The 24,581-nt window shown below is 41.9% G+C and overlaps 1 protein-coding gene across 1 annotated transcript in view; it reads left to right on the top strand.

Moving 5' to 3' along the window:
* Nucleotides 1-14,695, top strand: part of KLF7 (KLF transcription factor 7) — a 65,055-nt gene extending 50,360 nt beyond the window's left edge. Inside the window, exons 4-5 of the mRNA XM_063341365.1 lie at nt 615-738; nt 7,653-14,695. Coding sequence (XP_063197435.1) covers nt 615-738; nt 7,653-7,704 — 176 coding nt within the window. The 3' untranslated portion in view covers nt 7,705-14,695. The remainder of the gene's footprint in view (nt 1-614; nt 739-7,652) is intronic.
* Nucleotides 14,696-24,581: the final 9,886 nt, after the last annotated feature.

The following is a 24,581-nucleotide window of genomic DNA, read 5'->3' as shown; positions in this document are numbered from 1 at the left end:
AGAAGACAACATTTCACGTCTCACGCTCACTGTCCTGATGCATAATTTCTTGAACCAAGAAACAAGGAATAGTTTTTCTTGTGAGAAGCAACTAAAGAATGTGCAGTCCTACAGGGAACAGATGTGAGTCTGGCCATGTGAGGGGTAAATGGCAGCCAGGATAAAGCATGCGATGCAGTGGTGGTGGTCACTCTGGACTGATGCACACCTGCAGTGTGTTAAAGTGTTTGTACAGCCACTCACAGCTACTGCAGTAATTCTTCTGGCAAGAGCAGAGTGAGCTGAAAAGCTGCCTGAAAATCAGGCTCCAGACACACAGCAGGACAGGCATTTGGGGATGTTCTGAGGGCTTCTTTGTAGAGTAGTTGATTGGTTTAGTTAGAAATGGGAAATAAGGTTGTGCAAGAATTTTAGCAGTAAAATTTGGGCTGGATCCATCCTCAGTACAATGCATCATAAGCCTTAAATTGTCTCCATGCCACACTGGCCGTGAATTGTGTGAAGGGCTAACTGGCGCGAGTGGGACAGAGGTGAGGTGGGAGGACACAGGGCTTGCAAGTTGAGTGCTCAGTAATCCTGCTGCCACGCTGACTGTTCTCTCCTCCCCTCTGCAGGTGAGAAGCCTTACAAGTGCTCGTGGGAAGGGTGCGAGTGGCGTTTTGCACGGAGTGACGAGCTCACGAGGCATTACAGAAAGCACACGGGTGCAAAGCCCTTTAAATGCAACCATTGTGACAGGTAATGCAGCCTCCTAACACGGTGTTCAAGCAACATGTGGACTTTGAAAGTGGCATGGGGCCGCCAGCTCCCTGAGACAAGAGACCTGGCTCCCAGCAGAGGGGCCTCTTCTGGCCTCCTCTCCCACTGCCTCAATCCCCAAGCCAAAGACAGACCCTCCACTCTGCCCCTGTCCTCTCTGCCTCAGTGACCAGGCAGGCTGGCAGAGGGGGAATACTTCCTAACAGCCTAAGCCGTTTCCATGCCACAGCACAGAGAAAAATATGGGACCAGATGTAGGTCTGACTGAAAGCTGCCATGTCTGCTGTAGGCACAGAATTTGGTCCATAGAGCAGCTGTTCTTAATACTCCCGAAGCAGAGAACTCCGGAGGGCCCTAGACCACTTCACTGATGAACCTCTCAACAAAGCATCTCCAGAGCTTTCCATCTCCTAGTTCTATGAGCCTAGTGCCCTCACAGAGGCAGAGCTCCCTCTATGTGCGCTGCTTCAGGGACTACCCCAGGCACCACCGCTGGCTCCCCCTATTTCAGCAGGGTGGTTAGCAGAAGCTGATGTGCCCCACAAATACATGGGTATATGACTGGGGGGATGGGGAGTGTGTGTGGCTGTTGTGCCACAAATCTATAGGAAATGTCTAGGAGAAAAGCACTTAATTTCTGTATGGTCATTGTCTTCTCTTAACCACTGAGTCCAGGGCTCCATTCTTCCCCAGATGAAATGGGGAGAGTCAATGGAAGACAGCAAAGGACTTGATTTTCAAAAGCACAGGAGTGATTTAGGCACATCTGACAATACAAGTTCATGGGGTTGTTTTGTGTAGCATCAGTGATCTCTGCACATTCCTGCTAATTAGTGAATCTTTTCCTACAGTTTTAAATCTCACCCTTGACATCTATTTGGTGTGGGAATACTCTGCACTTTCATTCTGTGTGGGCCCCAGATTTAAAAGCCTGACAGATGCCCAGAGCCTGGGTTCCTGAAGAGCCGGTCATGCAGCAATCCTCCTCTGGGCACTCAGAAATGAGGGGCCAGTTTTGCCTGGTGAGCTGAGCACCCAGCAGCTCCCAGTGAGAGCCGTGGTTGCTGCCGTTCTCTGCCGATTCCTTTTTGCAGTCCTCACTGTTTTAGCTGCTTGAATGAATGATGAACTTGTCTGAAAAATCTGGTCATCCTTGCTTGGTGCTAGGCAATTTTGAAAGCTGGGTTCTTTGAATTTAGAAACAAAACCAAAAGAAAATCCTCCTCCCCATCCCCAGTCCCAACTGATAGGAAATTAGGGTGGAGCAAAAGCAATTACCCCTGTAATGACTCTTGACAGCACTGACAGGATCGAACAATAAGCACTTCTCCCCCTCGCACCCCCCCAGCTGGAGATTGGCAGTGCCCTGGGTGAAACCTGGATCCACTATTGAGTAATCAAATAATGTGCTTGCATCTGAACATGTTATCCAGCTAATCCTATTTATATGTATTTTTAAAAGAGGCTTAAGAAAATTACCCATCTTTTTAATGCAGCAGTAAGGTTCTCTGCTCTGATAAGGAAACGTTTTGTAATACAATAAAGGCTCTAGGAAGCCTCTGGGTACACCAGACCAGCAGAGAACATGCGTGGAGAGAGGATGTGTGGGACATAAACAAGGGACCCCATCCTTTTATGGGAAGGAAATTCGATCATTTTCACATCCTGCCGTTCCAAGAGCTTCATCTTCTTGAGTGCTCTTCTCCCCTTGTCTCCCCTCTTTCCGTCCCCCTTCCCCCACAGAGGGCTTCCTCTTGGATTATCTTTTGTTTTATCCCTGGATTATCTTTTGTTTGCTCAGAATGAGGGACAGGATAAGCTAAGTAGGGACCTCTGGAGTTCTGCTTTTGTATAAGCACCTCTGTGAAGGCGAACGGTTATGTTCCCTGTTTTAAATGTAAGGCATTGCCTTTCTCTTTTCTTTCCTCTGAAGAACAAACTAACCATCCTGGCCTCACAAACACACGTGCACACACATACACACAAAGCCCCAGGGTTTCTATGTCAGGACAGACAATATTTTTAGCAGACATCTAAAGAAATACAGTCAGTATTTTGAACTTCTCAGTCTCTTTCAGCCCTTTGTTAAGTATTCATTCTTCTCCCTCTACATATTATCCCTTATTACCTAGGTTTTTTCTTTGGCAGCCAACTCAAGTCACTGAAGTTGAGCGATATACTCCTGCAGTCATCTAATGCATTTTCTGCTCTTCAGCTGAATCTGTAGATGAAGGAAAAATATTTATAAGGAGGATTCTTCTGAGGACTGTGCACTGTTGAACTCCATGCACGTACCATCTGTGTGTGGTGGTAGGAAACAGATACGTCTTTAGTCTTCCAGTCACTTGTTGCAAGCTCGTAGAGTGATGGTGCCTGTTCTTCTTTTGGCCCACTCTGCCATACCACTATTTTTTCCTTCTTTTCTCATTCGCAGATCTCTCTACTGCCATCTATTGCAGATGTCACCTCAAGCAAGCACTAAAGCACATGCCTAAATCTGTCCTTAGCTATTTAGGCAGATTTTTAATGTTAAAAACGCTCCTTCCTGAGCCCAGGTTCCCAGCTGGGGAACAGTTTCTCCATATTTGAGCTGCTACTCTTTATTGCATCCACCATTACTGTCAGAAGTTTTGGTCACTCACTCAAGACATCCTGGCTGCTATACTTTAAGGAGCATTTTGGAGCTACTTTAACAACAGTGACATAGCACAAAACGTATGTCTGCTGCTGTTCAGAGGTGGGGGCCGTACCTTGGCAATCAGAGTATGAAAGCGGTGATTCAAATAGCAAAGAAGAGGAATGTTGTGCATACAGCCTGGCTGCAATTCTCTTTCCAGGCTGTTTTCAGATGTGTTTGTGTCTGTGACCTCCTGGCAGACGTCAGAGGGGTGTTAATGTTCTCTGTGTACAGGTCAATTTTAAAACAAAAGAGATAAGAAGGCGTGATTCTCTTCTCCTGCTGTCCCAGCCCTATCCCAATACCATGCAGCCCACAGATCACATTGCTACTTATAGCTGGCAAACTACCACTGGTTTGAGTGGCACCATATGTACTGCAAATGGTGTGTGGTTTGGTGGCAGCAGGGGAGAAAGGAGAATCAGCTAAAGCGGTGAGGAAAGCAGTGTACAAGTCCCTGGTGCCTTCCAGACACCAGGGCTATGCTGGTTATTAGCATTCCCTAGGAATTATGCTCTTCAGAAACACAGGCTAAGGTTATGCTCTTCAGACAGTGCAAGCCCTCAGCACTCCAAGGGGAAGAGGATGACAGGGTAGTGGTGCTCGCTTGTTCTGCGTAAATATGTGTTTAGGAGATAGCAGCTTAGTGCCAGACTATTGGAGTATATATTCCTTTGTGTGTGTGTGTGTGCGCGCACGCATGTGGTTTCCTTTTTGACAGCAAGCTAAGAACACACTTAGCTGGAATGAACACATCCCACAGTGGAGAATCTACAGCTGTTAAGAAAGATGGCTGAGCAATATATTCTGTTCTCATCATAGTTACCTTCCCTTTTTCTCCTGCAGAGGCTTCAGTGCCGAGCGGTGCTGTGTTGCTAAGGAGATAGAGCAAAAAGAGAAAGTAAAGAATCATGTTTGGGAGGAGGGAATTTATGCATCACGCATCACTGTATGACTTTCAGAATTAGAGTATCTTACTCTGGCATAAACTGTCCTTTCTAGGAAGAGCTAGACTGGGAGAGGGATGACGGGGAGGACTGTGATGGACTCACCTACAATGTGCAGAGCTGGTCTGGAACTGGAAGAGGTGTCAAGCCAGAGGAGTGGAGCAAGGTCTTGTCTCATGGGCAGGACTAGAGACCAGCAAGCTGCTGTTTGTTTCTTAATTTGTGAATAAAGGAGTTTTCCTCAACAGTTTATCCTGTGGAGCTTTTTCCACTGTTGCCTCTAGTTCCAGAAGGAAAAAAAATGCGTCCACTATCAATAGCTTTTTTTGTCAGTGTGATTTAGCTGCAGAATTTTATAGGGACTGTTTTACTGTTGAAAATAAATGTCTGCATCCACCAGTCTTACCAAGAGATAGAACTAACCAAACTAGTCAGCAGAAGAATGTGAAGAATTAGTATTGTACCATTTTCTTAGCTATAAATTAGCAATTATGGTAGCATTTTCTTAGCTATAAAAATATTCTAGGGCTGAAAAATATACTAGATGCTAATACTGTGGTTATTGATGTGAAACAATGTATTGAATCCATATTTTTAACAGATCTTGCTGTGCTGTGACTCAGCATACTTTTTCCTGGGTTGCATCTCTAATAGAGACAATCGGAGAGGAAAAGCCGTGCTTGGGTGGTGGTCTTATGACTAGTCCTAGACTGAAGTGCCAGCTGGTGCATGTCTTTTTGGCAGCCACTCAAGCTGTTGTTTTGTTTTGGCAGCCCTTGTAGCCAGAGCATGCTGCTTTCTCAGTTTAGACTGACGAGAGAGATGTTGGTCCAAGGGTGTATTTTGGCACCCTAGGGCTAGAAAATTCTAGTTGTGCTGAGCCTGCTGTGTTGAAAGCCAAGCGTCCATTGTCAGATTCGCGTCTGTCTCACTGTGCTTCATGTAGGAGCTTGGAGGAATGCAGCCTCCATCCTATTTTGAAGTCTTTCTTCTTAATTTTTGCCACTCTGAAGGTATTAACCCCCTTGAAAGCTGCTACAAATCAGTAGAGAACAGCTGACTTGATCAGAGCTATGCTTATCCACAGAAGATGAGTATCTAGCTTTTCTTGCGAAAGTCGCCTTCTTATGAAATTTCTTTGCCTTAAAAATGCACCTCTCGATCGCTCACCTCTGCATGTAGATGCAGATAGATCGCTTATGCAGGAGAATACTGCCAGCGGGACAGAAAAGATCCCCTAACTATTTAAAATATCTCAATTTTTATAGTTCGTCTCTTTCTCAGCCTTTCTCTGCTTAGGGTGTTTGTCCTCTGGGAGTTTGCCTTTAGATTGAGTGTTCTTTTTTTTATCTTTGGTTTTTGGCTTTTTTTACGAAGTAGTTCAATTCATTTCTTTCTGAAAAATATGAAATACTCAACTACTGCTTTTTTGGAAATACATTCATTGCCCATGTATGAGCTATCCAGATTCTCACAATAAGCCATTTGGATATTCTTCAGACCGGTATCGGTGGCTCTTTTATACTCTAAATCTGTGGGGCAGGCAAGTCAGTTCTGGAAGTAGCTTTTCATGGTGCCCTTGGAGCCTACAAAAACAGTTTACTCAAAAGCCACAGGTATGTGGGGCTTTGTGAGATATTTATAATAGATGGGTTTGCTGTTAGTAAAAATAAATAAGCCAGTGTCTTATGGCTTAGGGTGGAAAGAAGGCAAGCCAAAATTTACAGGGTACTTGGAAACCTCCCGTTTTTTAGTGCTTGATTTGAAGTATCTAGTAGAAGTTTAATTTTTGAGGGTGTCTGAGTCCTGCTGCTCTGACAGTCAGGTTCCATTTTAGGGCTTTGGGGTAAGCAGACGGAGCCACTGCCCGCTTGTCCTGCGGTTTGCTTGCTGGTGCCATACATAACTTTAATGACACTGTGATGGCGGGTGTGAAATGGGTTGGTGCTTTCAATCCCATTTCTAATGGGTATGAAGTAAAAAAAAATATTCTTGCTTCCTGACAGTCTCGACAAAATGGGGTCTATATTGAATGACAGGGAAGAAAAGCTCTTGTCCTCCTGAGAACTTATTCCCCTGATCACTCTGACAATATCTTGGTGGTGTAAAGTGCCTGAGTTTGGGCTGCTGTTCCTGCTGCTGAGAGTGCCCTGCAGCATGTCTACTACAAGGCAACTGTTCTGGAATAGTAATTCCTGATTAACTCTTTGTGGGGTCGCTCTTCTCCTGGAGCGTGTTTTATTCTGAGTATCTTAACCCACTTCCCAAGTGGATTAAGTCATTTCAGAAGGCGGCAGTAATAAGCCTTTAGAGAGGGAGTTAATCAAGAATAGATGCTTCATTTCAAATTCATGCCCTACCTTATTCTCTGTTATCTGCATGTTTAGACCAGCCCTTAGACTCACCTAGTTCTCTAGGGTTGCAGCTCTAAGTCCGTCCTATCAGCATCCATCTACATGTTCAGAATGTCAAAACGTTATGTTTTCTTATGAGATGGAGAAAAATGGCTTTGTCATTAAAGAAGTTGAAAGCTGAAGTCCTGGCATTTTTTTCTGGTTTTACCACACTTCTTGTGTGATTTACAATTTTCTTGCCTTTTCTGTCTCTCAGTTTTCACTCTTACAAAATAGGCATAATACCTTATCTTCTCTCAGCATCCTTCAGGGAGATAGCGTTCATCAACATCCACATATTACCACACAGATTCCCAGCAGAGAGAAAGGGAGAGATATGTAGCCTGACGGATTGTCAGCCTCCAAACTCTGAGCCACCTTTCCTTCCAGTTTGGAGTTATAAATGAGAATTCAGCTTTCAAAACCAGCATCATACTTCGGAGCTTGTTGGAGGTACTGGGCACTTGAGAAAGCTGGTGTTTTTTTAAACAGGTGTTGCTGAGTACTTGAGCAAAACTGACTTGTTTTATTTCTTTTTTTTATATGTGCACACATATTTATACTAAATATTTGATTTTATACTATGGGTGCATAGATGAGCACTCTTCCCTGATGTTTGACTATGTGAAACAAGGGGGAGGGAGAGGAACAGAGAAAGGAGAAGAGTAGTGTATTTAGCTGCCAAAGAGCCAGGATAGTTGGCCATCTGTAGACACAGAGATCAATCACACAAGGTTTGGTTGTGAACCGTGGATAATCAAAGGTATGTCTCTAAACCTGGATATATATTTCCTCCTATACATAAGGAGGAAGGAGCAATAATCATGTCTTCCCAAATCCGATATCTATTTCATTCCCAATTGCTTTATTTTGCAGGTGTTTTTCCAGGTCTGATCACCTCGCCCTCCACATGAAGAGACACATCTAAATATCAGTCAGCTTGGCATGGATGTTGTCTGAGCTAAGTGTTGTGAGATGAAAGTGGAACTCAAGTTACAACGCGCTGCCTTGCAGGAGAAGAGAACTTGATCACGTGTAAACCTCTGTACAGAGACCACACGCTCACACTGTCATGCACCCAATTATACTTCAATACGTACGTCGGTTCTTTATGCCTTGCCCCAGCTGGATGGGAGAAGATGCAGGCGAGGAAATGGTATAGAGGTGAAGTCAATGAGAAGGAACAATTGCTTACAGTACTTCGTCCCTCTCGGATTTGTTTCCTGTTTTTGCCAGTGGAAATCAAAGAAAAAGGAGGAGGCTTCCCTGCAGGTGGACGGCAGTCGGAGGGGCTTATTTAACTTGCTTCTCAGTGCAACTCAATAGGATAATATGTTGTCTTGAAGTTGCATATTTGTAGCACTAACTTTCTTTTTAAATAGATGGGGGGAAACAATGACCTAGAAAACCAAATCCCAGTTTGGTAGCCAAAATTAACCTCTTGGTTCATTTGTTCTTTGTCTGAGAATTCCTAATGTTCAGTGCGTCAGACTTCTCACAGACACTTTGACCTGTCTTGATTTTGGTTCTTCTTCCTAGAACTGAGCTCTTCAGATCCTTTTAAGTCAATACCAGTGGCCTTAATGGCAGTAGACTGTGGAGTGACACTTGTGACACAGATATCCTCTTTTTGGCCTGAGTTTATGTAGACTTCACGGAGGACTATATTTTTGTTGGTTGTTTTTATTTTAATTTTTGTTTTGGCTATTGCACAACATATGCACTAGGGACTCTGGAAGCTGCTGCCATGATGGCTAAGTGGCCAAGGGATAGACCCCTGAGAAACAGCACCTAATATCTCTGTAGGCCTCACCGTATTGCCATAGCTAGGACTTCTTGTTTATTTGTTGAACAAAAAACTTTAAAAGTTTACTTGGAAGCTTAAATATTTTTTTCTCTTTTCTCCACGAACAAGTGATCTTCAGAACTCCTTGTCTTCACCTGGATATCGGTCTGGGACTGGCCACACAGGCATGACTACAAGATTCCTTCCACATCATGTGAGCACGTTAGCCACAACCCACAGTGACTTAGTGATGAATTATGTTGCTTTTTCTTGCTGTTCTTCTATTAACCAATTTAAAACATTAGACTTTTGTTTGTGTAAAGAGCACTTGCAGACATTTTAATTTAAAGCCAATGTTTGTTGAGCATCTTTCACACAAAAAAAAAACAAGCCAAAAATCCTACTCCAGTCTCTGAGTGGGAGATCAAGAACCTCTTCCAAGTACAATGGCTTCATTCAGCATTAGCCTTTTAAAGAAATTATCAAAGTCCTCCTTTTCCATTCATCAAGTTGATGCTGTAGCCCACTCCTGTACGAAAAAATGTAACAGTGTGAACGGTGAAGGAAGGGTTGGATTTTACATACAGCAGTGAGGCTTTTCCAAATGATTGGTCTAAAATATTACTAACCTAGAGGTCCATTTTGGCGTACTGTGTGAAACGTCAAGGAGAAGTGGAGATCTCATGCCCACCCTTCAGTCCTTTTGATAATTGGATTTCGTTGGCTCAAAGTGGATTAAAGTCTTCATTAGAAAATAGAAAAGAAAAACAAAAAAATGTCTCTTATCATAACTTGCATTTGAAACTATTTGGCAGTGGCCCTGACTCCAAAGACTGCATTTAGGACCATAAGAATGGCCTATGCAAGCAGGCAGGGGGTCATTAGTTTGTATATTTTGTATATTCTGGGACCATCCCTACAAGATGTGTCTAGAAATGAAACAAAATGGCGTGTGGTCCACAAATGGTTGCTGCTCTTTTATACTGTATTAGCCAACTGCCCTTCTTTGACTGTTTTGACTCATTGACTGTTAAGTATTTCCCTTAGTTTATGTTTCAAGAGGTAAAACTGTACTCTTAGGGGAAAAAAGAACAAACAAGAAACTCAATAGATATTTAAGAGCCGTCACCGGGATCCTTGGCACTTGAATTCTCAGCCTTTTGCAACCTTTGGTTCCAGTGAGAGAGTGAATTTACTCAAAAGATGCTGGTTTTCCTCACAGTTTTCACAAAACACTGTGACTGTCAACCGAACACTTTGGGGACAGGGGGGAAATACGATGTCTGGCCCATATGGCATGAAATATGGACCAAAATCCAACCGTCTTTTAGGGACAATGATGTAACATTCGTGGTAAAAGCATGAGAGAGAGCAAGAGAGAGAGTGGAAGAAAGAAAAGAAAGAAAGAGAGGAAGAGAGAGAGAAGGAAAATTGAGTTTATTCCAAAGATTTAAAACTAACCGTACTCTATATGTGTATATATATATGAATATATATATATGTATACATTTAAAAATTGCGGAGCACTGCTTGCTGACAATCTCGTATTTCTCTACTTCTGTATTTGCGTACTTTTTATGGCCATTCCACCCAGCTGTTCCACTGGGACTGAGGGCCCTAGAATCCAATTTGTGTTGGAATATATAGAGCATCCTGCCAGATGTCTAATGGGAACTGAAACCTCAGCTGTGTGAAACTGTAGAGCATCCAGTCAGTGCATTAGGTTAAAAAAAGGAAAAGAGAATCCTAGAATTTCCTTATTGTAGTGTCCTAAAGTGTGTGCTCTCAAACCCACCACTATGATATTCATTGGCTGTGAACCTACATAAATATCCTCCTTTGACCTCTGAACACACCTGCCTTTAGACATGCTATCAGTAGTCTGCAAACCTTAATCATTGACAGTTTACGTACCAGATTCTAGTTAAAATGGAAAAAATCAAGCAAGACTCTTTATTTACTTCCAGTTGTCATTTGTGGTTTTGTTGACATCTTATTTAAATTTGGCAGAACAAGGGCCCCATGGAAAAAACCCATGCTGAAATGTCTGATTATTTTGTTCTAGAGGCAGGCCTACAATCTAAATCATGGATCCAAATAGCCTAAAAAACATAGAGAAAAGGGGGATAAGAGACAGCCAGATTCCATGTTTTTCAGGCTCTCTCTGTAGCGAGTCTTGAACTCTGAAGTAAAATTTTGGGCTTTGGGACCATCTCTTCTGTTTGTAAAGGGAGATATTTTTCACCTGTATACATGGTGTATTCAGTCAAGCTCTGGACTTCAGTTTTTGGGTGCTCATATGCAAGTGTCTTAGTCATTACTACAATTGTGAACCATAGCTCGTATTTTGTGGAAGTCTCCATTTTGGAAAGGAATAATTAGCGACACATTCCAGGATACGTTTTTTACGATGACAAGTTTTGTTTCTTTGCAGATATTTTAAGCTGTACACTTCCAACTTGTGTAATCTGTTATAGCTAGATCCTTTTTAGGCCCGTGTCTCCTTGCTAAAGTTGAACAGTTGTCCTCTATTTGTAAACCATGAGTAGAAACAGACTAATGAGGAAAGGCTAATACTCTCTGTAAGGCTTCTTGGAAGCAAACGCATAGATAGATGATTTGGTAACAGTTGAGGACCAAGTTATCCAGCTGCAGAAAGGAGACACTTAATCTCGTTTCCTTCATGCTAGATTTATGTCTACTTGCAAAAGAGAAGCCATTATAAGAAAGGCAGATTGTGGTTTCCAAGGCCATGGAACAGTAGGATGAGAACAAATTGAGACAAAAGTCTCAAAAAATAGTGTACATAGAGGAAGCAACTAAAGCAAATGTGAGTTTTTGTGAATAGCTAAAGGTCCCTTCCAACCTGAACCATTTTGTGATTCTGTGAATATTTTGGAGCAGAGCAGTCAATCATAGAATCATGCAGGTCGGAAGGGGCCTCCAGAGGCCGTCTTGGTCAACCTCCAACTAGAGCTGGTTGCTCAGGGCCATATCCAGCTGAGTTTTAAATATCCCCAAGGATGGAAATTCTACAGCCTCTGTGCAAGCTGGTCCAATATTTGACCACCTTTATGGTAAAAAAAAAAGAAAAAAAAATTAAAAAATCCATGTGTCGAGTAGGAATTTTCCATGTTCCAACTTGTTTTCTTTGCCTCTTCCACTGTGCATCTCCAAGAAGAGTCTGGCTTCTCTGTACCCTCTCTTAGGTATTTGTAGACAGCAATAAGATCTACCCTTACCCTTCTCTTCCTAATGTTGAACCATGTCTCTCAGCCTCTCTTCATCCATCATGTGTTCCAGAACTTGATCTCCATGGTGGCTCTCTGCTAGACTCGCTCCAATATGTCAATAATGTTCTTGTAATGGAGAGACCAAAACCAGAGAGAATAGTCTAAATCAAGACGCACCTCATATGTGATAATGTGGATATAGTTTATTTATTCTGGGTTTTTCCATTATCTAATTGAGACAAGCTATACTCTATGTTGAGATTCTATTTTGAAAACTGACTTACGAAAAATCATTTAGGAAGCACCAGTATAAGGATTTTTCTAATCAGATTTGCTGAATCCATGTATTAAAATATGCTTATAGAAGTATGCTTTCTATACTGCCAGCTCAAGGCCTGGCAAGCAAAATTCTGTTTTTCCAACATAATCCTTGCTGGTTTACCTTAAACTAAAAAAATGTATTGTTTCACTCATACTACATCAAATATGATACTGTATTTTAGTCACTTTTTAGACAAAACCAACACTTTTTTCTGTTTGTTTTTCCCCTTAGCAGATAAAGAGCAACCTAAAACATCACATGGATTTTATAAAGATTGGTCTAACAGAAAAGGGGATTCTAGAGTATTTTTCATTTTCCTGGAGTTGTTCTTTTTCAATAGCCAGGACTCAGTCTAGAAAACTATATTACCTGGATAAACTGGCAAATGAAGAAAAGAAAGGACTGAAATCCTAGATTCTTTCAATGTCTTGGACAGTCCGATCTAACTAAACTGGTTTTTAAACAGAGGGTTGAATTAGGTGACCTCCAGAGGTACCTTCCAACATTAATTTTCCTGTGTTTCTATGACTGATTTATTTCAAAGCTCTCACTGATTAAGTGTGTATGGCTTCTAGTTCTTCCCAGCCTTGTGCTGGCAGAACAGACTGTTCGACAGGTCTGTAGGGTTTCGCTCAAACTCTGATAGTTTCATCTTTATTAAACTTTTAGTGCTTCTTCATGAGGGAGACTTAGAGAGGAGGAAATCTAAAAAAACCACAAAACCTTTAGCAAGCCAGTTTGAAGCAATATCATACCATGAAATGTGTCACAGCTGCAGGGACCAACCAAATATTATAGAAACAAGTTTGCTAGCCTGGAAGACCCATATGATGTCTCAAAAATGGTTTCCAGGACATGAAATCTAAGCCAACATATATTTCTACAAAGGTAAACATTAAATTTTTCTTTTTTTTTTTTCTTTTTTTCATTCATTCTTGTTTTCCTCATACTTTTTGGAAATGGATTTACTGTTTTTTTAGGCTAGCACTTTTTCACTTAATATGTGGAAAGCACTAACCAAACACAGATGGGGAAGAAGAACCTGAATGCAAGAGCCCCCAGGTCCTTGCTTTTGGAACCGTTTTAACTTCAGGAGTAAAAACATAACTAATCACTAGGGTGTGTGGCTAAAATGGAGTTGATCAATATGATAGTTGTAGTGATTGAGTGCAACTTACATGTGACCTTTCTGATATTTACCGAATCAGGCCGTCTCCCTCGTTTTTACTTGGCCCTAGAAAATTTGGGCTTTTTAGCTGTCTGCAACACAAAGGTCGCTCCTCCTATTTTACATAGTTTGTTTATCTGTGTACAAAAGAGGTCATAATTGGTGCTTTTGACAAAACCGATGAAAATCCAACTTATTAAGTGTTTCCTTTTCTCCACCTGTTCCCTTAATGTGTGTCAAAATCTTTACATTTAAAAAAAAAATACAAAGAGGAAAATTTTGTAAATAATTTCATGTTACTAGGCCAGCACCCAGTGGATCAAGGGCTTTTATTCTTGATTTCATTCAGGACTTGGCACCTCCTGGCATTCCATGCAGTAAGACTGTTTTTAAGCTTTCATATCTGGGTGACGCCTCTAACCTAACACTCTTTTAAAGTACTTTTTGCTGATTCCAGATAGAATTGCACTTGCAAACATCCCCACATACCAAGAACAACAAAAAAATGCTTGACAATAGCTCTATTTAACTCTGTCTTGAAAAATGAAAATTATTTCCTCCCAAGATATTACAACTACTTATTGGCAAGTCTTGCCTGTCTTTTATTAGCATTAAATCTATGCCTTCTTGAATGATCATTTCCAGATCAAGCTTGGATATTCTTCTTCCTTTTGTCACATTTGTATCTCTTTTTATTAATAGTTTAGGGATGACTACTGCAGTCTTTCTCCTCCACAGCTCTACACTGGCTTCAGTGGCAAGATTTAGCATTGTAAGAACTGTAAGATCTGGCCGACCAGGTACTAAGCTCTGTCTTGTAAAGCTGAGACTTTCCTCCTCCCTTAGAGGAAGAAGTCCAAGACATACTTGTGCTATATAAGTTACATAAATAATGATATAGTTGTATATATAGATTATATACATAAAAATGTGGAGATGGAGGGGCAGGCTGCCTTTAGCACTTGAAAAATGGATTTCCCTACCTGAAAACTTTCAAATGCAGGTGTCATTTTTCAAACAGGGTTTTATAGTTTTCCTTAATGCTTGTTAATGGCATTTTTGCTGTAATAATTAAAGTTGGAACTCTTCGCAATTTTCAAAACGAAAGCTTTGATGATTTTTTTTAAGTGCTTTGGTCCTAACTTCTATATACTGCCAGAAAACAGGTTCTCCACCCTGTCTCTGTGTGGATGTGGATGTACAACAGTATCCTGTATATACCTACACAGAAGAGGAATCTGAGCTACTGACTTACAGTTTGTAGTAGCCAACTGTGCCTATTGCTTTGATTTAGGGAGGGCACTTGCTGTTGCCATTGCATTTTAGGAATCACGTCAGCTTCTGTAGGAAAGTTTTCAACAACGCTGGGGAATAAATGTTGCTGTGTACTGTGAATGAGTAGGCTGCAAACTTGGGGATTGGGAGGGGAGGTGGGAAGGGAGGGGGACGAGGGCTTAGCATGTACACACTAAAAGTGAACTGGAATGGACAGAAAGGTGACATTTTTAGCCTTTATTGTTGGGCTCTCGGGGAAATGAAAAGCTAATACGCAGCCCCTGGAAGGCCTGATGGCTGAAGGGCTGATCTTTACTTTATATTTTGCAACATACATTTTACCCGTCACTCTGTATTTTAAACCCCAGGCCTGTCAGATTCTGGAAGTAGATCAAAACACTGGTTTAAACACTACTTTGTTACCAAGGCCATGTCTCTACCAGGGAAGTTGCCCTACCTTAAAATATCGATCTAGTTAAAATCACTTTGTAGCTGCACCTATTACTTGATTGCCTGGATGGAGTTTGCATTGGCATCCTATGCAGTTAAGCTAAAGTGTAAGAAACACTTCAGCCTAAGATACCTCTACAGGAAGGTTCTTGCACCAACTTAAGTACCTGGTTTTGAAATCACTGCGTATAAACCATGACAGCTTTTCTCTTAGAAACAAGGCCTTAGTTTAGCGTGTCTACTCATCTAGTTGAAAAAATAATAATGCAGGCTGAGTTGTTTTTTTTTTCTTGATTTGCAAAACGGTCTGTTTTCTTTCTTGTCCTTTGAAACCTTTCTTGCTCTCTACTACACATTAGATTTTTGTTTGGGGGATTTTTTTTTAGCAACAACAACAAAAAGTATGAATGCTCCCTATTTAAGAAAAAAAAAAAACAACAACAAACAACATTGCTTGAAGGACTTTCATTTTGCACTATAATTTTTCTTTTACCAGATGTGTCTGACAAGTGCATTTTGGAGATGCCCTCGGTCACATTCTCTCAGGCCTACTCTGGTATTTCTAATATATCACAGAAGTACCCAGTCTTGTAGCCCTCAGTTCTGCCTTTTTTTGACATTTTATTTTTTTTAAGCTTTTTATATATATATATATATAAATATATTACTTTGTCAGTTTTTTTGCTGTACAAAAAGTCTTAAGATTTAAAAATATTATTTGTATTATATGATGGTGGTATGTTAATGTTACAAAATTATTAATGAAGAAAAAATTTATTTTTGTTACTGGTCTGTTTCATAATTCTTTTTTAAATTGGTATATTGTAAGATATCTATGCAAAAATGTTATGTGACGCATTTTTATTTAAGAATGTAATATGTGTAATAAACAGTAGAATGTGTTTGGCCCGACAGTGTTTAGTGTGCCTTGTATATTATTTCTTCATGAAAGCTTTTGTGAACAGTGAAATGGCTTTTGAATATCAGTTAACACTATGGTTCTGTAAACAGTTATTGACATAAAATATGTAACTTCCAAGTATGCTTTAGCTTATCAGAATCACATTTTTGGATTTAAATAATTTCTTTTCTTTTTTTTAATGTATTTTATAACAGTTCAACTGTTGCTTATATTCATGCTGTATCACATGTTGCTTTTGGAAAAGATGCTCAAGAAGGAAATTCTTATTCTTAAAAGCTGACCAGATTGCCATCTGGCTTGTAATACTCCTTCTGTTGGAGTCAGTGACTTCTGTTATTTGACATTTTACACTGGTTGAAGATTTCAGCCAGTATTATTTTTGTAAAAGACACAGAGAACACTTGCATTGCATTTTCCATGCCTAGCTTTAAAACATTTCAGTCAGTGGTCAAAATAGGACTAGACTTTGAGGCTCCTGAGCACTAGTGCAATGCTCTAGTCCGTGCATCAGGCTGTCTTGCAGGAGTGCAGTATTTTCTCTTTCCCCTGCCTCAGTCATCATTTAGTCTCCCTCTTTAATGTCTGCAAATTTGCAAGCACAATTGAATCTACCTGGATGTTCAAGTACTAAAAATGTATTTAGGCAGTAAAAACAGTCATTCTGAGCACAATTACTTTGCAGTGTCGTGGCATAAAATGAAATTACTTCTTCAAGTCAGGCCGGTATCCTTTTAGGTTTTTGCTGTCTTGTGCTCACACACTGCAGCAACCTCAGTGGGCACTGCATATGAACATCCCGTAGGGCTCATCTGATGCAAAGTTGCATTTATTTCTGGGACAACACCCCTGTTGGGAGACCTGCTAGGACTGTTTATGTCAGACAGACAGAAGGTAGGATTCCCCTCCTGACATCTGCGTCTAGAAGCCAGATGACCATTCTAACCTACTCATTTATACTCCCTCTGTAGCTAATGAAGAGAGACATATCCAGAAGTGACTCACTCCAGGGGATGAGTTGAATGCAAAAGGAGCTGAGGTGATGTCAAGCATTTCTGGAAAACCACATGGTAAGTTGGAAGACAAAAGTTCCAGTGATGCCCATGGCTGTTCTGGTCTCTCAGGTTGTACCGGATGTTTGATGATGGACATAATTTGTAGTGTTTGGGTGTGTGTTAATGAACAGCTCTTGAGCACTGGAAAAGGGCTCAGCAGAGGTCAAAATTTTGGGTTTGTGTTCCAAATGGTCAAAACTGCACAGTGCTCTGGTTGCTTCATTGTGGCAGTGTTACCTTTGTGTCACTCTTACAAAGCTACCGTGGTCTGGGCCGGACTGGCTACTGAAACGAAGTGGTAAGTGAGGCAGTCAGTCAGTCATCCAAGTTTTTGGCATCCTACCATGAAAATACAAGTCTTAAAAAAATGGTCTCTTTGCTATAGATTAAAGTATTTGTGTGATGTAGGTATGAACGGAGTTATGTATGACACAGAATTCTTTCTGCAAATAGAATTTTGACTTGTAAAGACAAGGTCCAGGTTCTTCACTTTCTCTGTTCCTTGAAAACCTCTGGAAGCTGTTATATGTCTATTTGTCTAGACAAAGATATGTCTAGTGTAAATTAGTATTCTGCTCTCCACCTGTGAGAGGGACTTCCAGAGAGCTCTGCAACAACCTTTCTGAAGGAAACCTTGGGGTGGCACAGCTGGGTTTTTGGCCGGTGTTCAACTGGAATTGATTGGAGGGAGGATTATCAATTACACATAAACATACAACCAGTTTGTTTTCCAGGAACTTTCAGAAAATACAATGCTATCATACGCTTCCTCTTAGAAGCAGGTAGGTTATTGGTCTGCAGGAATGGCTGTCAGACGCTTCCCCGGGCTGGAGGCCAGGGAAAAGAGATACTGTGAAAGAACTCCTTCCCTCTGAAATTGTTCAGGTGGGACAAAGTCATGCACCTTGGCCGACTCCCATTGCCGGGATGTGGAGTTCTCTTAAGGAAAGAAAAGACAAATTTATTCACTTTTAGGGTTAGACTGAGTATCACCATCCTGTTAAGCTCATCTGATGCAAACTTATCACGTGCAAACTTTGCATGACTTTTCAGACATAGCTCCTCTCTTTCAAATGCGTCTCAGCTGAAGTGGAGAAGGGCTGAGGAGCCCTTACCCCTTTCTCAGGCTGCAGGAGGCTGAGCGAGCTCAGCCCTGTCTGGGCTTGACTCTGCAGCGTACGGCTGGCTGGTGGGCAGCTGACTCCAACGGAGGAGGTTGCCAGAGGCAGAGACCCCATTCCTAAGAAATTAATTAGGTGCTGCGCCCGGGCCCCAGCACAGCAGAGCCTTAGCTAGGGGAGAGGGGGTGAAATGGAGGCCAGTCTGCTGCCTCTCGGAGGGGCAGGGGCCTCCAACCACCACACTGAGGCACAGGGCCCCTCAAAATGGCGCCTCTCCCTCCTCAGGTCTCCCAGCAGCAGCCGGCCTATTCCCTTAGGCACCTTTTGGAATAGACGGCAAGCGCCAGCCCTGCTCAGTGTCTGAGCAACTGGAAATGGTGGCAGCGACAGCAGGAGCTTTAAGGTTGAAGGGAAGCACAGGAGGAAATGTTCTCCTCCCATCAGGTGGGTCATTTCCCGGCACATGGAAGCCATGCTGCCCTCTCCCTGTACAGCAATTCTGTCACCTTTCTGTCCCTTACACATACTTCACTGTTTCGGGGTCAGGCCAGGCTTTCTGCTTAGCCTTGAGGGTTTTCTTTACACAGTGCTGGTAACCAAAGAATTATAAAATGCTGCCATGTTCTTCATGGTGGGGATTGCAATTAATCCCTTGTCTGCTTTTCTCTCAGCATTTTTGATGCTGTATGCCTGCCCTCCTGAGCTGTGGCTCTGATAAAAACGAGCTACCTGGGCATCCACGGGTCACATTTTCATTAGTAAACTCAACAGGGCCATAGCCCAGTTGTCCGTCCTGTTAAATTGCTGGTATGGCCCCATCAGACAGCCCCTGCAACACCACCTGGGTATGGCTGAGGACTAGCAGGTGCCCAAAGGCAGCCCAGACATGGGCACTGTTTCGGGAGATCGTGTGGGGAAAGGTAAGAGATTTCAGTGGTGTGAGACGTAAGCCATGCCGAGCCAGTCAGCCTCAGGGCCAGAGCAGGTCCTGGGAGGGTTTACTTGTCCGTATGAGTGCCAACAGCACTCCCACACAGCGCCATTTTCTTCAGCAGCTGCTGTTGGGCTCTTGCAATGACCACAGCTGTCTGTGAGGAGAGCACGACGGGCTCATGGGAGCTGTGTCACTGTGATCAGGTGTTGCCTGAAATGAACTTATTTGTGGGGTGAGAAGGTAGCTGTGCTGCTCTCTAAGCACAGCCCCTGGCAGCCATGCCACTCGGGCTCAGTGCCTCAGATGTCCGCCACGGCACAGAAGCTTCAAGATGGCGGCTGTGCCAGCAGTAGCCGGGATGGCCGCCAGGCTGAGCAGGCCTCCTCCTTCCCCTGCCGCTGCATGTGCTTGGTGGTACCGGGCAGCAGGAGGAGGTAAGCGCATGCTCCAGAAGGAAGCTGGCTCACCACAGTGGGCAGGCAAAAAAAACCATCCACAGGCTGAGGAATTTTGTTCAGCCCCTGAACAAAAGACCAGCCCCTGGGTAGTTGCTGCCTGACAAATTTAAGGAGGGCAGTTTTCCCTTTGATAGTGTGAATTATGTTGTACACACACCAAGGGAAGAATGTGCCCCTGATTAATCGGAAATCACCGGCAGTGAGTCACTGTGTCAGAAGGGTTTTTTGGACACTAGTCCCTCACTCTTCAGAGGGGCCCCACTCCCACACAGGGAAGGTCTTGATTGGAAGCTGCTTGAACAGATGGAAAATAGTCAACAGCTCTGAGAATATTGCCTATATGTTTGTGTCAATTCAAAAGAGAAATGTACGCTCAAATTTAAATGCCTGCTTGATTTACTTTATTTTACAGAAGAGAAAAGGATGAAGAGGACACTGAAGACAAACCATGCAAAGAAAATCTTAACTCATTTGGTTTTAAATAGAGCAAAATATTAGTGGAGTTGTATGGCAAGGAACTGTACCAGGATTTGGAAGTGCCAGATTGTACCTATGCCACAGCAGACATTTTAGGTAAATTTAACTAAATGTCATCATCTTGGCTCAGTTTTAGTGATGTGCACCCCTTTTTCCTCTGTATGCTCCTGTGTAGCACAAGTATAGTATGCCCATGGAATTCACTTGCTCCATGGCTCTGGCAGACACACCGCAAGGTGTTAATGTCTGCGTAAGACATTTTGCCTGGGTGATTCTGTTGTGAAAGGCTAATGCTGGTTTCCTCTTTCCATAAGCAGAGTAGATATGGTCCACTTAATAGAAGTTCAAACATTAGCAATAGGCAGTGGGGAGAAGGTTTTTACTGACAGTAGCCAAGCCCAAGGAGGATGGTTTGAACTATCATTTGTTATTACTGAATTCTGTGCTAAATCCAGATTCAAGGAATTTACAGCCTAGTCTGCTGTAAATTGAGTTGACTTTGACACCAAGTTGTGAAAGGCATCTCTCCTTGATGAAAACCAAACAGTAGCCACAATGCCCTTTGTTATAAGTACAGCAACCAGTTTTCTCTAAGGCAGGGAGTGACTTCATTACTCTGTGTGTTGACTTTTCTGAAAAGAATTTGTAAATATTTTCAGAAAAATCCATGATTCCAATAGAAGGATATGACCCTTAGACAGCTCTGTCATTTTTATTTGTCTGATTATGGTGCCAATTATCTTACGGTGTAATGGGCCTGTAAACAAGAGTCTGATGCCAAAAGCAGCCTCTGCTCATGATGGTTTTGGTTTTGCTTTGTTTGGGGAAAAATTATGGCTGGTGAAAATACTTGGTAAATGAAGGAGGTTTATGATTCTGCTTCACATGCCATGTGCCTCACACCTGACCCAGAAGAACTATTTGAAGTGGAAGACTAAAACAGTCTCTGCACCTCTTAAATTGAAGGCTTATTGATTCTAACTGCCTTTAGCTGTGCCAGCCATTGCCAGCTGTGGAGGTGGATACACATCTGTTAAGAACCAGACTAACATCTATTTTGTGTGCTGGCAACTGTCAGAGTGAACAGGTTATCACCATCAGCAAGATTACTGCTTCATGTATTGTCCTCCAAACATCAGTATGTATTTATACATGTGTATACACATATGTATTTAGGGATATTCACGTCCTTATGTTCCCTCCTGACCTTCCTGGTGATACTATAACACAATCCTTTAAGAACATTCTCCTACCCCCACCCCTATACTTAACCGGTGTGAGAGGAGGAGAGGAACAAAGCTCTTCTGAGTGTAATACTAGTATGGTGTTAAGTAGCCTTGTCTGACAAACCAGAATCTCCTGTGACACTGTAAACCTGTCACTTCAGTCCAAATTCACAGGTAGTATTCAATGCCTAAATATCTTTATGGGTATTGGGAGGCTGTGGCTTCCCAACAACTCCTTAAACCAGGAATGATAGCATTCCTCTACCAGACAGGAGTACCTGTATTAATGAGATTATCAGATTCCAAAGATACAGAGGTCCCAGACTGACTTCCCTGGAATCACCTGTCTGCTAATCTGTTTATAACACCATGTTATTCCTGGTTAATACCACCTTCAATCAAGTTATATCCTGTTAAGCACCAGCCTCTCCTTAGTTGACTGCCAAACCATGAAGTGATAGCTTCAGTGACAACACCGTGATATTACATACAGTAGGTGAAAGTACTGCATTACCATGGTTCTCCTCCTTCCCTGCCTTCTGTTCTCTATTGTATTCTTTATTCTATTTGTGTGATGCAGCACACAATGGCTGTGTGTATTCTGGGAATGGCCAAGCATGCGCTTGTGAACTGCGTGAGTTCTCCATCTCAGTAGGACTTGTTTCTTTTCACACAAAGACGTGTAAATTTAAGGGACCATATGTATTTGAGTCTTGGTTGGGTCCATACAGATGTATGCTGTGTGATACCGATCCCTATTCTATGATGCCAGTGCACCTTTGCGCTCTGATGTGGAAACTGGAAGCAATGCTAAGAATTCCTTGTCAAGGGTGACTGCGAGGATCAAATGTTTTTTTTTGGGGGGAGTAACTGCTAAGAACATTACTTGTTTGGTAGTAAGCAGGGTTTTTTTCTGTATCCCTGAATCTCTATTGCCATCAAAGACAAAAATGTACCATGGTTCTGTAAGAAATTCTGAGACCAGTGCTAACACACTGTGACCCACTTAGGAAAAAGAAGATACATATGGAAGAGGTCGTGTGCTATATATTCTTGGCAGTGCTTGAGAGCATCAGTGCATACTCCAGTGTCTTCCTTTCTTGGACAATTGTAGGGTGCGGGCATTAAAAGTTCATGGTCCATAGATATATAGGGGAGGAAAAAGGAAATTAGGGTATTTAGGTAGCAGTTATTCAGTCTGATGTTTTTTGAAAGAGAGATTATCTCCGAGGAGAGGGAGACGTTAATTTCCAATGTGTCTGAGCAGATAGATTTTTATGGATCACTCTTCAGGGCTGAATACAGAAAAAAATTCCTTTTTCTGCAAAGTTAACCCTTGCCTGGTGTCTGAGCTAAAGACCATTAAAGCTACTGGGCAGGTTTGCAACTTAAATAGAGTTTAGACCGCAATCTTAATTCTCAGTCCTGAGTATGGAGATTTTTTGTTTCATGCCAAAATTTTTTAATTTTCTTATGCAGTAAAATAGATATTTTTTTAAAAACACCAACAAAAGTGCTAAAAGACAGCCAATCTAGTTATAATATTTCTGTCGGCACCGGTTCTTTTGGCCCCAGAAGGAGCAGGCTCCTGCCATGGTTCTGCTCTTCCACATAGCTCTGATTTTAATAAGAGCAGGAGGAGGCATATAGAAAGTGTAACATTTTCAGCAGGGGGCCAGTCCGTGCCTCAGCATTAATAATGTAGCAAATTAACAGTCTTCCCTAAGAACTGCTCCTTTGTATGACGACAGCCCAGTGTGCCATATTTCCTACAAACCCATAGTTTATGACTAATATGCTGGTCAGATGTTACATGTACATTCATGTCAAAGATTACCAAATGGCAGTAACAATGGAGATATTTTCCAAGCTTTACACAGACTTTTTCCTTCCATTCCTCTTTTTTTTTTTTAAAAAAAAAGTTAATTATCAGTCCACCTCGAGCTTTCCTTTTTTCTCATCTAACCGCCCCCAGTGTGTCCCCACCCATCAAGCTGTGTGAAATCTTTCCAGAAAGACCTAAAAACATGTGATATCCTCTTGGATTCATGTTTCATGTGGAATCTCAAGCTGAGAGAGGCCTCAGGATAGAGCACTAACTGACAGGGGGATGGCAAGGCAGTCGGGATTGTGTAGGCGTGCAGAACTGAGGAACCAGGGCTGCTCAATATGTTTTTAATGAAACTAATAAATACAGACAGTGAATGAATAGAGCTGATTGACACAGGGAGTTCCTAGTTCCCCCCTCCCATCTGCAGCCTTTTCAGTAGCAGAACAGAATAAAGAAATTTAAAAGGAAACTGGGACATGTATTTTCAAAGAAATGCTATACAAAATTGAAAGCAAAATGCTGGATGAAAGAAAAATTGTTCTTTTTCTACAAAAAATCTAACAAGGTTTTCCCATGTTCTTTCCACAGAAAAGATTCAAACCCTCTCTCACAGTTTCCAATGAGCCAATGGAAAGATCAGTAATGGAACAGCTGAAAAAAATTCAAAGTAGAAATTGTTTTTCATTATCATTCTCGTGACAGGGAAAAAATTGCTAGGAAAAATCAGCTGCCCCACTGCTTTAAAAAAGAAAAGAAAAGAAAAAAATAGAAGTGAGCTTTCAAATGTCTTGATGATAAAGAGGAAGCATTTCCAAGGGAAAATGCAGCCCTGATCTAATTATGGAAAGGGGTTTGCAGCCCCACAGCTCTGACCCCATCACACCATATAGCATCAGGCAGTGCATTGTCTGCACTGGGTAGGATGTAGGTAGTCAAGTCTTTGGGTGAAAGAGTGCCTGCATTTCCGCATACCTTATTTTTCCCTATTAACATGCTGACTGTGTATTCAGTTCTAAAAGATGGGAACACGGATGACCTTGAGGATAACTAAATTGAAATCACAATGGTATATTCTGAAATAGGGAGCTAGGCAGAGGAGTTGTTTAAAAATAGGTAGATGGCCAAAAATAAATGCTATCAATGTCTATATACCACAAGCTTAAAAATAATATCAGGTGAAAGCAGAGTGTATGACAGTGGAAGGAGAATTTGACGTAATGGGAATTTCTGAAGAATGAGGGAGTGTCAAAAATCAATGGGTTATTGTAATACTTACTATAATCTCTAGAGCAAGGACACATTAGGTCACAGAGCGAGGGGGAGGAAGGGACTCTGCAGCTGCAAGAGGAGACCATTGGGTCTATATAGATGAGATTTTAGTAGGGGAAGAAAACCAGATAGTAAAATATTTATCTATTAATGGTTGACAAGAAGCAACTCTATATTGGAAGTAAATAAAACGGACTACAGTATAACTCTGAGGAACTTCCTCTGGGTAAGAATCATACCAAAGAGTAGCTTGCCAATATTAAAATTTGGGAAGGAGGAGT

This window comes from Chroicocephalus ridibundus, chromosome 7, assembly GCF_963924245.1.
Source record: "Chroicocephalus ridibundus chromosome 7, bChrRid1.1, whole genome shotgun sequence".
In the NCBI taxonomy this organism is placed as follows: Eukaryota; Metazoa; Chordata; class Aves; order Charadriiformes; family Laridae; genus Chroicocephalus; species Chroicocephalus ridibundus.
The sequence above is the reverse complement of the archived record's forward strand: the minus strand, read 5'-3'. Positions and strand labels throughout refer to the sequence as shown.